This window comes from Sesamum indicum, linkage group LG7 (genome assembly GCF_026168435.1).
Source record: "Sesamum indicum cultivar Baizhima isolate 11 linkage group LG7, ASM2616843v1, whole genome shotgun sequence".
NCBI lineage: Eukaryota > Viridiplantae > Streptophyta > Magnoliopsida > Lamiales > Pedaliaceae > Sesamum > Sesamum indicum.
The window spans coordinates 2,115,573-2,132,034 of NC_142663.1; the positions used below are offsets into that span (position 1 = coordinate 2,115,573).

At 36.1% G+C, this 16,462-nt stretch overlaps 2 protein-coding genes and 1 pseudogene across 2 annotated transcripts; 2 read left to right on the top strand and 1 right to left on the bottom strand.

The window, feature by feature from the left end:
* Positions 1 to 3,514: 3,514 nt before the first annotated feature.
* Positions 3,515 to 4,529, top strand: LOC148787447 (uncharacterized; annotated as a pseudogene).
* Positions 4,530 to 7,856: 3,327 nt separating this feature from the next.
* On the top strand, positions 7,857 to 11,910 carry LOC105165911 (AP-1 complex subunit sigma-1). Its single transcript, XM_011085066.3, has 7 exons — positions 7,857 to 8,162; positions 9,215 to 9,301; positions 9,430 to 9,521; positions 9,647 to 9,755; positions 9,835 to 9,870; positions 11,455 to 11,541; positions 11,618 to 11,910. The coding sequence occupies exons 1-7, from the start codon at positions 8,160 to 8,162 to the stop codon at positions 11,687 to 11,689; spliced, it is 486 nt and encodes a 161-aa protein (XP_011083368.1). The 5' UTR covers positions 7,857 to 8,159; the 3' UTR covers positions 11,690 to 11,910.
* A 619-nt stretch (positions 11,911 to 12,529) lies between these two features.
* Positions 12,530 to 14,846, bottom strand: LYK5 (Protein kinase superfamily protein). The gene has a single exon (XM_011085067.3). The coding sequence runs from the start codon at positions 14,706 to 14,708 to the stop codon at positions 12,771 to 12,773; it is 1,938 nt and encodes a 645-aa protein (XP_011083369.2). The 5' UTR covers positions 14,709 to 14,846; the 3' UTR covers positions 12,530 to 12,770.
* Between the last annotated feature and the right edge of the window lie 1,616 nt (positions 14,847 to 16,462).

A 16,462-nucleotide genomic window follows, 5' to 3' on the forward strand; every position in this document is an offset into this window, starting at 1 on the left:
GCAGACGCCTGTAAATAAGGGTGTAAGGAATGGGGATTATCAAAACCTCTCCAAGTCTTCAAAGCATTAATTTTTGAGTCTTTCAATTTTTCGGTTTATGAGGGTTACCCCAAAGAGTCAAGTCCTCTATTATATGAGAGGTTAAATAGTTATCTCCTCTAATGGAGGAATAATATCTATATAATATTCTATATATTTTTTTTCAATAAAAGTAAGGTTTCTTTTCAACTTGTTTGTCGAAAATTCTATTAAGTCCCTATATTGGAGTCCATTTTACGCCCTAAGGTAGGAAAGGAAATAGGGTTGTGCTTTTTGTTGTTGAAGGAGCCAAGTGCCCTGCGAACCATCTGCTGCGGTAGCGTGGTTGGAGGAAGTCTGTAAAACTGAGGACTTGGAATACACGGGAACAAAGTGGTCAAAACAAGGCATGAATTTATGAGGGCTTAATTTATTTTAGAAGCATGTTGGGCCTAATTCTAAGCATAAGGGGTTGATTATCATAGATAAGGAAGGATTTGATGAAAAGACCAAATACTGTTAAAATTCTGGAAAACTTTGGGACTATAGGTGTACTTTCATAGCTTATTCACAATCAAAACGCGTGTCATCCAATTTCTGTGCAGAGGGGCACTTTGAACTTTATTTTATATCACAATGGGTAATTGATTATTTAATTTTTATGAGGGGTTTTTTGGACATTTCTATTATCACAGGGGGTCCTTAGATTTTTTTCATTTCTGTAACTGCTGACACTTAATACTGGGCTTTGCTGCTCGTTGTAACTCTGCAATATTTATGCTAATTGAAAATTTAATTTGAAAGAAATTTTCTTGTAGACATTATTGAGTATTAAGTGAACGTGAGAGTTGTTGGATAGCTTGCATATATAGATTCTATATCCCCACATGAAAAGATTAACTAAGTTTTAATTGCTTGATAAAGAGTTATTGGACTTAAAATTCAAAATATAAAAGTTGGAGCGAATATACTTATATATTTTTTAATATATAAATTCACTTAGCAAAATATTATTTCCTTATAAAAATTATGTTTTATATTATTTTATTTCCATATAAAAATTACAAATAATGAATAGTACTTGTTGAAAGAATATGTTTTTTCTAGAAAACTTTAAAAGTGCTTTCTAGAAGCATTTGATCATAAAATATATTTTTTGAAAGGTTGTAACTTCTAAATTAAAGAGTATAACTGAAGAGGTGCGTAGACATAAAAATGTGTACATATGGATGAAATCAAGGCCAGATAAAACACTTCAATTTTCATAAGTTCTTTGACTTATTAATTTAAATGTCTTTCAAAAATTGCTGCTCGACAAGCCTCGATTTGATTTTGTCATATTCTAACAATAAATTTACTTTAAACCGACAATAACCATACAATGGGTGTGAATTTCACAAGAACAGTAAAATCACGTTTTAAAACCTCTTCAGAATTCATATACCTACATTTAATACCATGCCATATAACCCAATAAGGATTTGGATGGAGTAGTGGGTAAAGTGCAAGTTGGGAAAACTCGAGCTAGCTACAACATTTATGGGACTAGAATAATCAATAACAATTTTATCAATTTTGTTACCACATCTTTGAAACATATGAAAGTATGAACCGATTACTAATTATCAAACAAGTAGTGGATAACTAGAATCAAAAAAATCATAAAGAGTCATGGAGTACGTAATCACCAAAAGAAAAAAATTATAATTCAATTGTAGGAGAAAATTAAAAGTTAACCAGTCATTAGCCCAAGAATCTTATTTCCATTACAATCATAAATCAATTTCAGTTGCTAGCACAATCTGCAACTGTTATAGACGAGCTGTGGTCAGCTTGTGTATTCCTATTTCTATTGATGAGGCATGGTGCCAACAGTGGCCTTTCAACAATTCTAAACCTTTCAAATTAATTAACGAGGAAGTGAATTTGAATCGATATTCCGCTTTCATACTAATTGATGAAGGACAACCACTTTAAACTAGACTAATTATATTACAACAAATGTTTCCTAGCGAAAATATTTATTCAATGATTAAAAAATAATGAGTTTAGCTGATGTATTTATAATTAACTTACAATGAAAAATCCTAAGATGATTAAATTAGGAATAAAATACTACTCAATATAAATTACCATATATATTTCTATCTAAATTTATATTAATCATATTTATTACTTTTTATTGCCATAAAAAATATAATTTGACGTAAATATGATATATATTGGATATATTTTATTTTCTTTTTTTGGGATAGAGAATATCAAGTATTAATGTGAAATTCAACATACTTTGAGAGGAGGTTGGTGTGGCAACCACCTAAGTCTGAACACATTCCGCGTACAAATGGCAACCACCTAAGTCAGTACTCAAAAGTCCTCCTTGAAATTATTAGAGTTTGTCTCTCAGCAACCGTCTTCCCGAGTCCTAAGGAAATTGATGTCTCCTCGGTCGGTGGGGTTCAAGGGCTAACAAAAGTGTCCTCAACCCCTTTGTAAAGGACAACACATGTTACGATACACACATGCATCACTATTCTACATTATGCTACTTTTTTCCAGTTTAATTCTTATTTCCATCACTGTTACTGACTTGAGCGTTCAGAATGCTACTATCTTTTTTGCAGGTCCTCATTTTAAGACTTGTGAAAGCCCAGACTCAAAGATCTTAAATTGGACGAACTCGAACGAGTGGTTTTTTGCACGCATAATATATATATTTCTATCTAAATATATTATTTATTAAGATTATTAACATTTCTTGGTTTTTTATTCCCATAAAAAAATATAAATTAATGTAAACATTAATCTGAATATATATATATATATATATTTCTTTTTTTGGGTAGACAGAATAAAGTATTTATGTGAAATTCAACATACATATATGTAATGGCAAAAATGAATTTTTGAAGATAAATAGTGATGAATGTTATGAAATTTAAGAAATTCAAAAGGTTGTGGATGTTCATCTTCATCTCTCATAAATTGAAGACGCTTGTAGTTCATTTTTCTTCAACAAAATGAGATTTTTTGTTGTAATTTTTGAGCCTATAAATAGGCCATTTTTTGTTGTATGATTCTACAGTGAAATGCTATAAGAATACTCTTTCTTCCCTCTCACTTATAATTCTCATATTGTTACAATATTATACAAGTTATATAATACATTATCAGCATGAAAGCTATATATTTTCAATCAAGGAGATCTTCGTAGTACGATTTATTTTTTTAAGGCAATATCTCTAAAGTAACGTATCTAGTAAAATACTTCATTACTTACATGTTTATTTTCATCAACTGTAGTTTATTATAAAATCTTTTACAGACATATGATATATTGATTTTGAAGATAATATTATAATCCTAGCACATGTTAATTATGATATATTATATGCATGTCACAACTATATACTTATTAATTAATTTTTTTAATCTATTGATTTTATAATATTAGAAATTGTCTAACTTGTCTTGTTATTTTTATGATAGTACTATTATGTCGAACCTTGTAAAACTTGATTGTGTGGCTCTTGACATTATGGGGAAGAATTAGTTATCTTGGGTATTAGATGCTAAAATTCATTTGGATGCAAATGGTCTTGGAAATACTATAGTGGAAGGTAATGAAGCATCTAGCCAAGATAAGGCTAAAGCTATGATTTTTCTTCGTCACCACCTCCATAAAGGATTAAAAAATTGAGTATCTTAAGATAAAAGATCCACTTGTTCTATGGAATAATTTGAAAGAAAGGTATGACCACCAGAAAATTATAATTCTTCCAAAAACTCGCTACGATTGGATGCACTTGATATTCCAGGATGTTAAAATCGAGTGAGTACAATTCTGCAATGCTTAGAATATGTTCTCAGTTAAAATTGTGTGGAGAAAAAATTACTCATGCTCATATGTTAGAAAAAACATTCTCCACCTTTCATGCATCCAATATGCTCCTGCAACAGCAATATCGTGAAAAAAATTTCACAAAATATTCTGAGTTAATTTATTGTCTTCTCATGGCATAACAAAATAATGAACTTTTGCTGAAAAATCATGAGTCCTGACCGACTGGATCTCTCCATTCCCTGAAGCGAATGTAGCAACACGCAACCACTAAAATCATGAACCATATCATGGCTGTGGTCGTCGTCATGGATGTGGACGTGGATATCGTGGTGGTAATTTTAAGAATATATCTTTTGACCAGAAGTGGAAAACGGTGAAGGAAAACCTGAGAGGAAAAAGTAGTGGGCAAACTAGCAAACTTGTGGAGACTCCATGCTATCATTGTGGTGGGAAAGAGCATTGGTCTCGTACTTGTTGTAGGGCAAACCATCTTGTTGACCTTTATCAAGAATCAATAAAGAATAAGAATAAGAAGATTGAAACAAATATTGTTGATGACGAGAGTGATGGATATATTGATATGACTCATCTAAACATTGCTGACTTTTTTGCTTATCCAAATGGAAAAATCGATCACTTGATTGGTGATGGAAGTATTTGCAAGTAATTTTCTTATTTCTTGTTTAGTATTATGAATTTTTTGTCCAATATGTTTTCTATGATAGTAAAGAACTTATTTACATATTTTGTCTCATTTGTAGCATATTCTAATACTGGTTTTATATTTTTGTCATGTTGTAATCAAGAATGAGTATCAATTTGGTTAGCGCCAAAGTCAATAATGATGAAATATATATCGCTGATTGTGCGAGAACTCACATAATACTTAAGGATAAAAAGTACTCTTATTTAGTAATGCAAGAAGTCAATGTAAGTACTATACCCGGTAGTGCAAAGTTGAATGAGGACCTCAGGAAGAATTAATTTATTGTTGGCCGGTGGAACACAATTTTATATTGATGATGCACTTTATTCCACCAAGTCTCAAAGAAACTTTATATGCTTTAAGGATATCCACCAAGATGAATATCATATTGACACCACAAATGAAGATAATATTGAGTATTTTTATATCACAAATGTGATCTCAAGAAAGAAATGCATATTGAAAAAATTACTAGTATTTTTTTATGAATTGACAACACATATATTAGTACAATTGAAACTCATGCTATCATAAACCAAAAGTTTACAAATCATAATAAGTTTGTTATTTGGCATGACCGATTAGGCCACCCCAGATCAATTATGATGTAAAAAATAATTGAGATTTCATCTAGACATACATTGAAGAGCCAGCAGATTCTTCAATCCAATAATTTCTCATGTGTTGTTTGTTCTCAAGGAAAGTTAATTGTTCGACCATCACCAACAAAAATAGAGAATGAATCTCTAACATTTTTGGAATGTAGGCGATATTGTGGATCAATCCACCCGCCATATGGACCATTTCAATATTTGATGATTCTAATTGATGCATCAACTAGATGGTCACATTTGTCTTTGTTATCATCTTGTAACCTAGAGTTTGCGAGATTGCTTGCTCAATTAATCCGATTGCGAGCATATTTTCCTGATTATCCAATTAAGAAAATACACCTTGATAATGCTGAAGAATTCACTTCTCAGACTTTCAATAACTACTGTATGTCTATTGGAATTAATGTTGAACATCCTATAGCACATATTCATGCACAGAATGATCTTGCAGAATCATTCGTTAAGCGTCTGCAATTAATTGCAAGATCATTCCTTATGAGATCAAAACTTCCCATTTCTTGTTGGGGACATGCTATTTTGCATGCAGCAACACTAATTCACATTATGCCAACAAGTTATCACAAGTTCTCTCCCCTTTAATTAGTTTTGGGTCAAGAACCTAATATTTTCGATAAAAGAGTTTTTGGGTGCGGGTATATGTTCCAATTGCTCCACCCAACAAACTAAGATGGATCCTCAAAAGTTGGGAATTTATGTTGGATTTAAGTCTCCATCCATAGTAAAGTATCTTGAACCACTAACAGGAGACTAATTTACGGCTCGATTTGTTGATTGTCATTTTGATGAATCAGATTTTCCAACATTAGGGGGAGAGAGTAAGCAGCTGGAAAAGAAAATTAGTTGAAATGAATTATCATTATCTCATCTTGATCCTCGTACTAATCAAAGTGAGTTGGAAGTTCAAAAGATAATTCATTTGAAAAATTTAGCTAATCAACTGCCAGATGTGTTTACTGACCCAAAAAAGAGTAACTAAATCTCATGTTCCAACTACTAATGGTCCTATAAAAATACAAGTCCCTGTCGGACAAGCTAAAATTGAAAATGAGCCTAAAGCACGCCCGAAGCGAGGTAGGCCTATCGGTTCCAAGATAAAAATCCTCAAAAAAAAAAGGAGCTATGAACCAAGATGGCCAAATCGAGAGTACAACTCAGGAAGAATTTACGGGCATAAATAATATATCTTGCTAACCATACAGACCTGATATAATATTTGTTGTTAATTTATTATCAAGATATAATTCTTCACCCACGCGAAGGCATTGGAATGGAATTAAGAATATTTTTCGCTATCTTAGAAGTACGATGGATATGGGGTTATTCTATTCAAAAGTATCCAATTCTGATCTAATTGGTTATGCCGATGCTAGCTATTTGTCTAATCCTCATAATGACAGATTGCGAACTGGCTATTTATTTCTTTGTGTGGTACAACAATTTCATAGCGATCTATGAAAGAAACAATAATAGCCACGTCATCAAATCATGCAGAAATTATAGCAACACATTAGGCAAGTCGAGATGGTGTTTGGTTGAGATACATGATTCAACACATTTGAGGGGCTTGTGGATTATCACTTGAAAAGATTATCCGGATGATCCCATATGAGGATAATACAACATGTACTGCTCAACTGATAAAAGGGTACATCAAAGGGGATAGAACGAAACATATTTTACCAAAATTTTTCTACTCTCATGATTTTCATAAAAATGGTGATATTGATGTTCAACAAGTTCGTTTAAGTGAAAATCTAGCAGATTTGTTCACGAAGGCACTTCCTACTGCAATATTCAAGAAGTTAGTCCATAACATTGGTGTTTGTCACCTCAAGGATCTCGACTGATATTTTAATGAGGGGGTATAAAAATGCACTGCACTCTTTTTTCCTTGACTATGGCTTTTTCCACTGAGTTTTCCTGATTAGGTTTTGAATGAGGCAATATATATTCACGTATTGAGGAATAATGTACTCTTTTTCCTTCACTAAGTTTTTGTCTCTCAAGGTTTTTCCTAGTATGGTTTCAACGAGACGTATTCTTGATCAATGAACATCCAAAAAGGAGTGTTATGAAATTTAAGAAATTCAAAATTTTTGTGGATGTTCATCTGTATCTCCCATAAATTGAAGACTCTTGTGGTTCATCTCCCCTCATCAAAATGAGACTCTTGGTTGTAATTTTGGAACCTATAAATAGGTCATTTATATTATATGATTATACAGTGAAATGCTATTACTTCTCTTTTCCGTCTCACTTCTAATTCTCATTTTGTTGCAATATTATACAAGTTTTATAATAAAAAAGAATTTTTTCTGTTTTCTTTTGTCAATAAAAATGATGAACTATTATTTTATTTATTTAAATATCAAAATATTAAATGAGGGGCAAAATTGAAAGTTTAGGTAATTTTTTTTTTTTTATAGTATCAATATTTTTCATCCAAATCCTAATAGAATAGTGTTAGGGGTAAATGAAGAATTTTCGTAAGGGTTTAAATGTAATTTGAAACTTTTAGAAGAAAGTGAAATTTCACATTTTCAAAATAAAATATAAGTGTAATTAATCCTTAAAAATAACAAAAGGGCAAAATTGACTCTAATCATATAACAGAATGCTATATTTCTTCTAACTGCATGAGTTATTTCTTATTCTGTTAAATTGGAATCATGTGATTGGGCCTTAGTTTCCATTTCTGCTGAAGGGGAGGAGTTGGGTGGTAGACTTGGACCCAGAATATTCAATCAATCTTTCTCTGTTGAACCGAATTGAGAGATTTATGAAGAGAGTAAGTGTAGTTAAATTGTCTGTTGAAACTGAAAGAGAAGGAACTGCTAATTTTGCTCACCCTCAAACTGGAACTACTCTCAAAAGGGAAGGAATTCAGTGTCTTTCATTGGCTGCTACCAGCGGAGATGGGATTTCGCTCAGCTTCTAATTAGCAGCAATCACCGCCATGGTATTATGCATTCTCCTTTTCTAATTTCCATTCATACGTTAATTCATAATGCATATTTCTTTGAATGCCGCGGCGCTCATTAATCTGATCGAATTTCCAACTTCCGAATTTGATCAGATCCACGCACTTCACCTGTTTGGTGATTATCTGTACTTATCAGTTTCCCTTTGTACTTCGATTGGATCCATTCCAACTGATAGCATCCTACCTTACATCGCCCCATCCCAATTAGCCTATTTCTATCTGCATCTGTTCCTTTGCTGATTCAGCTGGCCTTCAAGATGCTATGCCTTTACGTTAGTGTAAAACTCAATAGTATCCATTTCATTTTGCTTCGACTAATTCACGGAACAAATGAGGAGTTTAAGGTAATGAAATCCTTTTGAGCTTTGCAATGGCTAGTTTCTGAGGAAAAATATGCTCCAACCATGGAATACCCCCAACTAAAATTTGTGGATTAATAAGGATCCTGCAGTAATCTGCTACTCCAAGTGCACCCTGACTGAACTGATGCTAGTGAACAGCTATACCAACATTTTGATTTCAATTCCGGAGCCCAAATCACATGGAAAATCTATCACCCACAGCTAAGCTAAAAATGAAAAGATTCAAATATGAAAGCCAAACAGGAGAACTGAGCATACTGTTGATGGACTGTTTTGCTGATATTAACCCAAAGAAGAGAAGGTAGTTGCAGTTAGGCTGTGAACAACCAACCATTGTATTGTAAAAGTTGGGTTTTTAATAAGTTTTAGCTGGAGGATGGCATCTGTATTGCAAGAAGATGTCACTGTTGATGCACGTGAGAATCTTGCTTTGCTGGTTTTACTAGTAGATATTTTTTACTAATTCTCTAATATGGGTCCCCCCATTATTCTTCCACTTAGTTCATTTTTCGATGGTAGCTCTATATATAATAATGACATTCAAATTGCAGGCTTATTGTCCTATTAATTGTGTTCCTGGTTGTAGCTGTTAATCTAATAATAACATTGTGCGCATATCTTCCTTCTCATAAAGTTGATTGACTAAAGCCTCTTGCGTTCTTTCAGATTCACTTTGTTCTTCTCATCAGCAGACAAGGCAAAGTCAGGTTGACAAAATGGTATTCACCTTATTCTCAAAAGGAAAGAGCAAAGGTATTGTTATTTCCAGCATGATGTTGATGTTTTTCTTTTCTTTTCTCTGATGGACCATGACTTATCTAATGATTGTTGCATTTCACGATTATGCTTGAATTATCATGTCTGGTTGCATACTGGTAAAGGTTCTCCGGGAGCTTAGTGGTATGATTCTCACTCGGGGCCCCAAGCTGTGCAATTTTGTGGAGTGGAGGGGGTACAAAGTTGTTTACAAAAGGTAATATTCCTTTTATATTTGGCTCAACCCTTGCAATATGATTCATTTTACTGTACAAAATTCATTTTGCTGCTTGCTCGTCTGTATGTGTAGTTAACATTTGCTTCTTATTGAATATTCTGCAGATATGCCAGCCTTTATTTCTGCATGTGTATTAACCAGGATGACAACGAGTTGGAGATCCTTGAAATTATCCACCACTATGTCGAGATACTGGACCGCTACTTTGGGAGTGTGAGGCCTGAGAAATCTGAATTTGTAACTAAATTACTTCAAGATCTCATGTTGAATCTCATTTATTTTGTTCCTTTAGGTTTGTGAACTGGATTTGATCTTTAATTTCCACAAGGTATGGTTTCCGACACTGAATTGCTTCTAATAGCTTTGGAAGGTTTATGTTGATGGTTTGTTGTTTTACACTTGTGCTATAATGAAAATAAACTTACTGTTTCATACCTAGAGTTGTGCAATTTAATTCCTGGAAATTGCATCAGATGTAGTGGAGGTGAAACATGTTCGAAGACTCTTTCACGTATTTATGCCATGAACTGTATGTCATGTTGGCCAATGGCTCTTGGCAGGAGTAAGATAATTGATGAATTATCCATTTTTGACAGTACTGTTGCAATAACAGTGGTTCGGAAGTCCACCAGACTCTGTTGTCCTTTTTCTCACATTTGCAGCATAAAAAGGCCATGTCTATGGGCTTATTACTTACCTAGCTAATGTTGCTGCATTTATTTTCTAATAAAGCTATTTGTTACTGCTAGCTTTGAGCTAAAACAACTTGATGGCAGACAAATATTTCCCATGTCAATTTCAGTTATTTGTTGTATTTATAACATTTTACACAGCATGCTTATCTTTTCCATGGAGATTGAGGTAGGAAATATTCTCTGTAATAGTTAATTAAGGTTCCCATTCCCAGGTTCTATTTGATTCTTCTACTTCATTATTTCATTAGACATGAGAAATTTTAGACTGGGTTTTCTATATCATTTTCATCAAGCTCGGTATGGTCCTAGATACGAAGAATTTGGGAACTCCAATCTTGGAGAATTCATATTGGCCAGCAGAATGGTCATTTTTGTGTTTTATTTGATTATATAAGAGTATTTAGTCTTATATGGGGACACATCTAAGAATGTAATCTGTTGTGGTATCAAATACTGTATAAAACTCTAAAAAGCAATTCTTTGAATTCAAGTTCCCCAACTCCATGAAGCTCTGATTGAATGTGAGAATTTGGTCCTCATTACTGCCATGAATGAATTTGAGAGCATTCTTCTGTTTTCCGTATTCACCTTCCCCTTTGGACTAAGAAATGAATGAGCCCTGGACAGTTGAACTAGGTTTTTCTTGTGGGAATCAATTATTTTCTGGTGCAATAGTCCCGGTCCTCCGGAAGCCCGGCTGTTCCCACCAAACTGCCCCTTGAAATATTTCTACAAGGGAGGAGCTTGATTGCTTTTTCTCTGAAAAGTGTGTTAATAACTACCGTGATTCATGCTATATGTTCTTTTTGGAAAATAATTTTTTTGTGCATTATTTGTTTCCTGATACTCTAGTTCACCTATCAGTGGGCAAGAAGTGAAAACTTGTAGCATTACCTTTGTTTCAGACTCCTTGTGTTTTCAGGGCTCTCTTGAGGAACTGTTATTTGGATTTTTAGGGGTCTCTAGATTGATTTCATTGTGTGCTAGAAGATACGGATAAGCTAGTCAGGAAGGAAAAAGAAATTCAGCATTCTATATTTGTTGCTGATTCTAGAAAAGCTGCATTTTCTGTTTGAAGACAGTGTTTGATTAATTATTAGCTACTAATTGTTCCATTTTTCAGTTTTTTAATTTTATTTTCTGCATAGCTTATGGCTGATCATTAACCAAGCAAGCGTGAGAACACTATTTCGGACTTACTGGCGAGTGTAATGCAGGCTTACTATATATTGGAGGAAATTCTGTTAGCTGGTGAACTTCAAGAGTCAAGTAAGAAAACTGTTGCACGTCTTATAGGTGCACAGGTATGAAAATTTGAAGTTTTGTGATGCATCAGTCTTAAAATATTTGTAGCTGAAATACCCTTCTATTTGTTCGTAGGATTCTCTGGTGGAGGATGCCAAGGAGCAAGCAAGTTCTATAAAAAATATGATTGCCCAGGCAACAAAATAAGGATGTACTAGTATAGTCCTTGAATTTGTCTGGGAAATCATTTTAGTGTTTTGATTTGTTAGCTTACCAAATACGATAGCAGGTGACCTATTATCTTTTAGTTTTTTCCTAACTGCCGTAATAGGGCTGAGATGATGTAATCATTTATCTCCAGTTCATAAATTGCTTCTGATACAATCTCTTTTGTTCATAATCCTGCAGAGCTGAATAGCTCTTTGTTACGAAGTGATGTCCTAGTCAGGAACTTAGAGTGTCGAATTTCTAGGTTTGGTTTGTTGATAGATTTTGCATTGTGTTGTTTACTATGGCGTTGCTCCTCAACTGTTCTTGAACGGCTTTCTGCAAAATGTTGCTTACTACTATAAAATTAATCTCAACGTGGTGTATGTTTCAGTTGCTGGTCAGGAGTTGATGGTACAATTTCTAGTTCCAATCTTGATTGACCATTTGGCTTATGCCACAGCGAAATTGAGATTTTTTTTTTTTTTTTACATTTAACTCATTAGGATACAAAAGAATTTATATAAAGCATTAAACTCAAAAGAATAAAATTAGTGGAGACGTTTGTCCAGAGGCAAGCGCCTTATAAAATCACAAACTATTGACATTCTGCAGGTGTTTGTGCTGTTTCTGTCTTCATTTCTGCAATCATATTGAAATCCTCCCCTGCTCTGCAGATGAAGATAGATTACGATCAGCAGCAATCGGGTGAGTGGAAATCTTAGAGAGAATGGTCTCAGTTCCTCAATGTCCATTCTGTACGCCAATGCGACAAGTAGAGATGATGAACTCTGATAAAGAAATTAAGAGAGTTTTTGCTTGTAAATGAAAGAGCAGAAGTACCAATTAAGAAAACCTTTCTTACATGATTATTTTATATGAAAAATGATTACATAAAACTAAGTTGTCATGATATATACAGCATTCATCCAGGTAAACTGGCATTACGATAGTTCCGCAACCTTTTTACCAAAATCCATAGCCTGGAGCTACCTTGCTGAGGCTGCACCAAGCATAATTTTAAATGAGCTACATTTTTATTCGTGCAGTCGGGAATGTAGAGAAGTAGCTACGATAAATCCTATTCGCTGAGACTCAGAGATGTTTCATGAGAAGGATCCCACTCCAAGCAGGACAAGAGGAGCTTGGATAGAGCCATGAAGACCTCAGATAATGGGGGACGGGCATCAAGATTGTTAGCCACGCAGCTCCTAGCGAGCTGAGCCATTGAGTATGCCAGCTCCAGTGGATACTCTTCTCCAAGCCACGGATCCATGAATACTCGAAGATTTTCCCTCACATTTTCCCCATCCAACACCCCGTCTATGCTTTCAGACAACAACTGATCACCTTCACCCTTCTTTTCGTTGCTAATGTTAGCAATGGGTTCCCTTCCAGATAAGAGCTCCAACATCACCACCCCAAACGCAAAAACATCAAGTTTTGGAGTAACTAATCCGTTCTCTATGTATTCAGGAGCCATATATCCATAGGTTCCAACAACATGCCTTGTCATCACGGTCTGATCATCAGTATCTAGAATCCTGGCCAGCCCGAAATTGGCAACCTTGGCTCTCAAGTTACCATCCAGAAGGATGTTGCTGCTCTTCAAGTTCTTATGGATGTAGGGAGGATTGGTGAAATTATGGAGGTAATTTAAGGCATCTGCCACATCATAAGCAACCTGGACTCGCTGCTTCCAATCAAGCCGCCTCTCACTATCAACAGCATCTTTGGCAGGACGCAGCCATTTGCTGAGGGAGCCTTTCTCGGCATACTCATAGACAAGGTAGGTGATGCCCTGGTGCAGGCAGAAACCAGAGAGTGTGACAATGTTGGAATGTTTTACCTGCCTGAGCACATCAATTTCGCTCGAAACATCCCCTTTCATTATCTTAACCGCAGCAGCATCTCCCTTGAAAAAACCGTGGTACACGGATGATCCGTTTATTCTGTTGGATTCCGCAAATGATCCTGTGGCCTTATCCACGTCCTCAAACTTGTAGACCGTCAGAGTTTCTATGGCACTCCGAATGCCCTCAGACGACACAGACCAGTTGGAAAATGGTCTTCCCGCATCTCCAGATTCATCTGCAAGCTTTGGAGGCGGCAATGGAGACTCGGGGAGGCGGGGATGGCGATAGCAGAAGCACCAAACCGCAAGGACTGAGGCAAACAGAACCAAGACCGCAGCTCCGACTCCCACGCCGATGAAAACCCACTTCCGGGAACCGTTGTTCTGGCCGGCAGCCGGGATGGTGGAAAGTGAGGGAGGGGAAAAGGATGGTGGAGGCGAAGGAACGGCATTTATGTTTTCTTTAGTGGGCTCAGTTTTGAGGGGCACCAGAATTGGAGTGAAGAAGAAGATGAGGTGGTTGACGGTGAGCTCGTTGGCAGCGAGGATGCCTTGGACGTCAGCTCCGGCCCCGGAGAAAGCACTGGCAATAGATTCGTAAGTGTTTCCCTGGCGGATGAGGTATGTTAGTAGGTATTTGAAGCCGGAAGCAGTCTGGATGGGAGTGGGGCAAGCGCAGCGGAGGGGAACATTGAGCCTTAAGTCGGGGTATAGGTCACGGAAATTGTAAGGGTTCTGGGCTTCCATGGCCTGGCAGGTGGTGAGGGCTTGGTATGTGTCGTTGGCGACAGTAAAGTAGGTCTCTCCTTGGTGTTTGAGAATGTAGGAGGCGCTGTGCTGATAATAATTTCGAGAGCAGGAACAGTTGACGGGAACGACGACTAGAGTGTCGTCGGGAAGCAAGTCGACATCAGAGACGTTATTGGCGGAGGCGATCTGGGAAGCATCGGCAGAGAGGAGATAAGCGATGGTGGCGGGGCTGTTGTAAGTGGGGGTGGATCGGAAAGTGAGGTAAGAGGGGCAGGAGGTGAAGGCGCCATTGCAGACAAAGCCGAGAGTGGTGGTGTCGTTTTGGTTGCAATCGAGCTGCTTGTTGTTGACGTAGGGCTGTTGGGCGTGAGATTGGCAGGGAAAGAGGAGGAGGAGAAGCAGCAGAAAGGCCATCGGAATTCGAAAGATTGATTGAGATGGGAGTGGGAGCGGAGATATTCAGAAGATGTGAAGTTAAGAGGAAGCTAAGAATGATGATGTTGGTAAGGAGACCAGACTTAAGATTGACTTGGAGAAAATGGGGGATTGGTTATTGAATATTATTAAAACCGCGTTCACTTGACTAATTGACCCTCCACCCCCACCCAACCAACTCAACCTAGGATAAAAGAATATGATACGAAAAGAGGTTATTAAAAATATTGAGAAGCGTCTACAAACTTTCTTATGGAAAGGAAAAAAGAGCAGTGGTTACGCCAAAGTGGCGTGGAAGGAGGTTTGTAAATCACTGGTTGAGGGAGGACAAGGGCTGAGGGATATTAGCACAATGAACCGTGCTCTCATATGCAAAATATTATGTAATGTCATCCGGTGTGATAGGACTTCCATTTGGATTGATTGGCTATACTAGGGGCGACTATGTGATGCTTCAATATGGACTATCCCTGATCATAGAGGCTCGTGGGGTTGGAAGAAAATGGTCGGTCTGCGAATGTGGTTGCGACCAATGGTGGAATACCATATTGGAGATGGAGGTGACTTTTATCTCTGGAAGGACCCATGGCATCATCTCGGTCCTCTTATGGAGAGATTTTCGAGGGGGACGATCACCCTTGGTCTTCATGAATCCATCAGACTTAGCTCTGTCATCCAGGGAGGTCAGTGGCAGTGGCCTCTCATTACCAACATAGAGTACTTTGAGATAATGATCGAATTATTTAGAGATTTGCCGGTGGAATTCCTACGATCCAAGCTCTATATCGATTATTTAATCCACCAGGCCCGAAAGTAGGTTGTGTTTTACTACTTTCGAGCGCTTTAAAGATACCTCGCCACATGTTTATCTTATGGCTTGCTATATTGGAGAAACTACCTACGACGGACAAACCATGGTTATTTCACTTAGGTAGATGTGTATTATGTGATGAGGATGAGGTGGAGACACACACACACACACACACACACACATATTCTTCCGATGTCGATACAGTCGTCAATGCCTTCATGCTATTAGACGAGTTGTACGCTTTGCGTGGCCTAATAGAGATTGGATGACAAATGTTGAGTGGGCTGCAAGGAAGTGGAGGGGTAAACATATCGTCAATGTGGCTTATCACGCATTACTGGGTGCGTGTATCTACCATATATGGAGAAAGAAAAATCTTAGGCGATTCGAGCATTCTGAGCGAAACCCGAATATTGTAGCTAGCTTAATTGTGGAGGATGTTAGACAGCGTATACTTGGCATTACCTTAGCTAGCTCTATTAGTACACATGCACTTTATAGATTGTGGTGTATCTCTTGACCTGTTGAAGGAAATACTACTTGATGCATGATTGTTGTATTATATCTTTTTCTATTTATGAAAATTATATTTATCGAAAAAAAAAAGAATATGATACGAATACGATAACATTAAAAACTTTTTAAATTATAATATATTCTTAATTATTTATAAAATTAAAATATATGATATCAAAAATAAAATATAAAGTAATATATCTTAGATTTATATTCTTAATCAAAATCCATGGCCTAAAAATATATATAAAAAAGTTCAAAATGTGTCATGGGTTGGACACATTAGACGTGTTTGACACTTTATGTTATATATACTTTCGAACACATCAATATCGTGTTCAATACATATTTGAATTATGTTCAAATTATGTCCATACCTAACACGTATTCAACAATTCACTAAGTC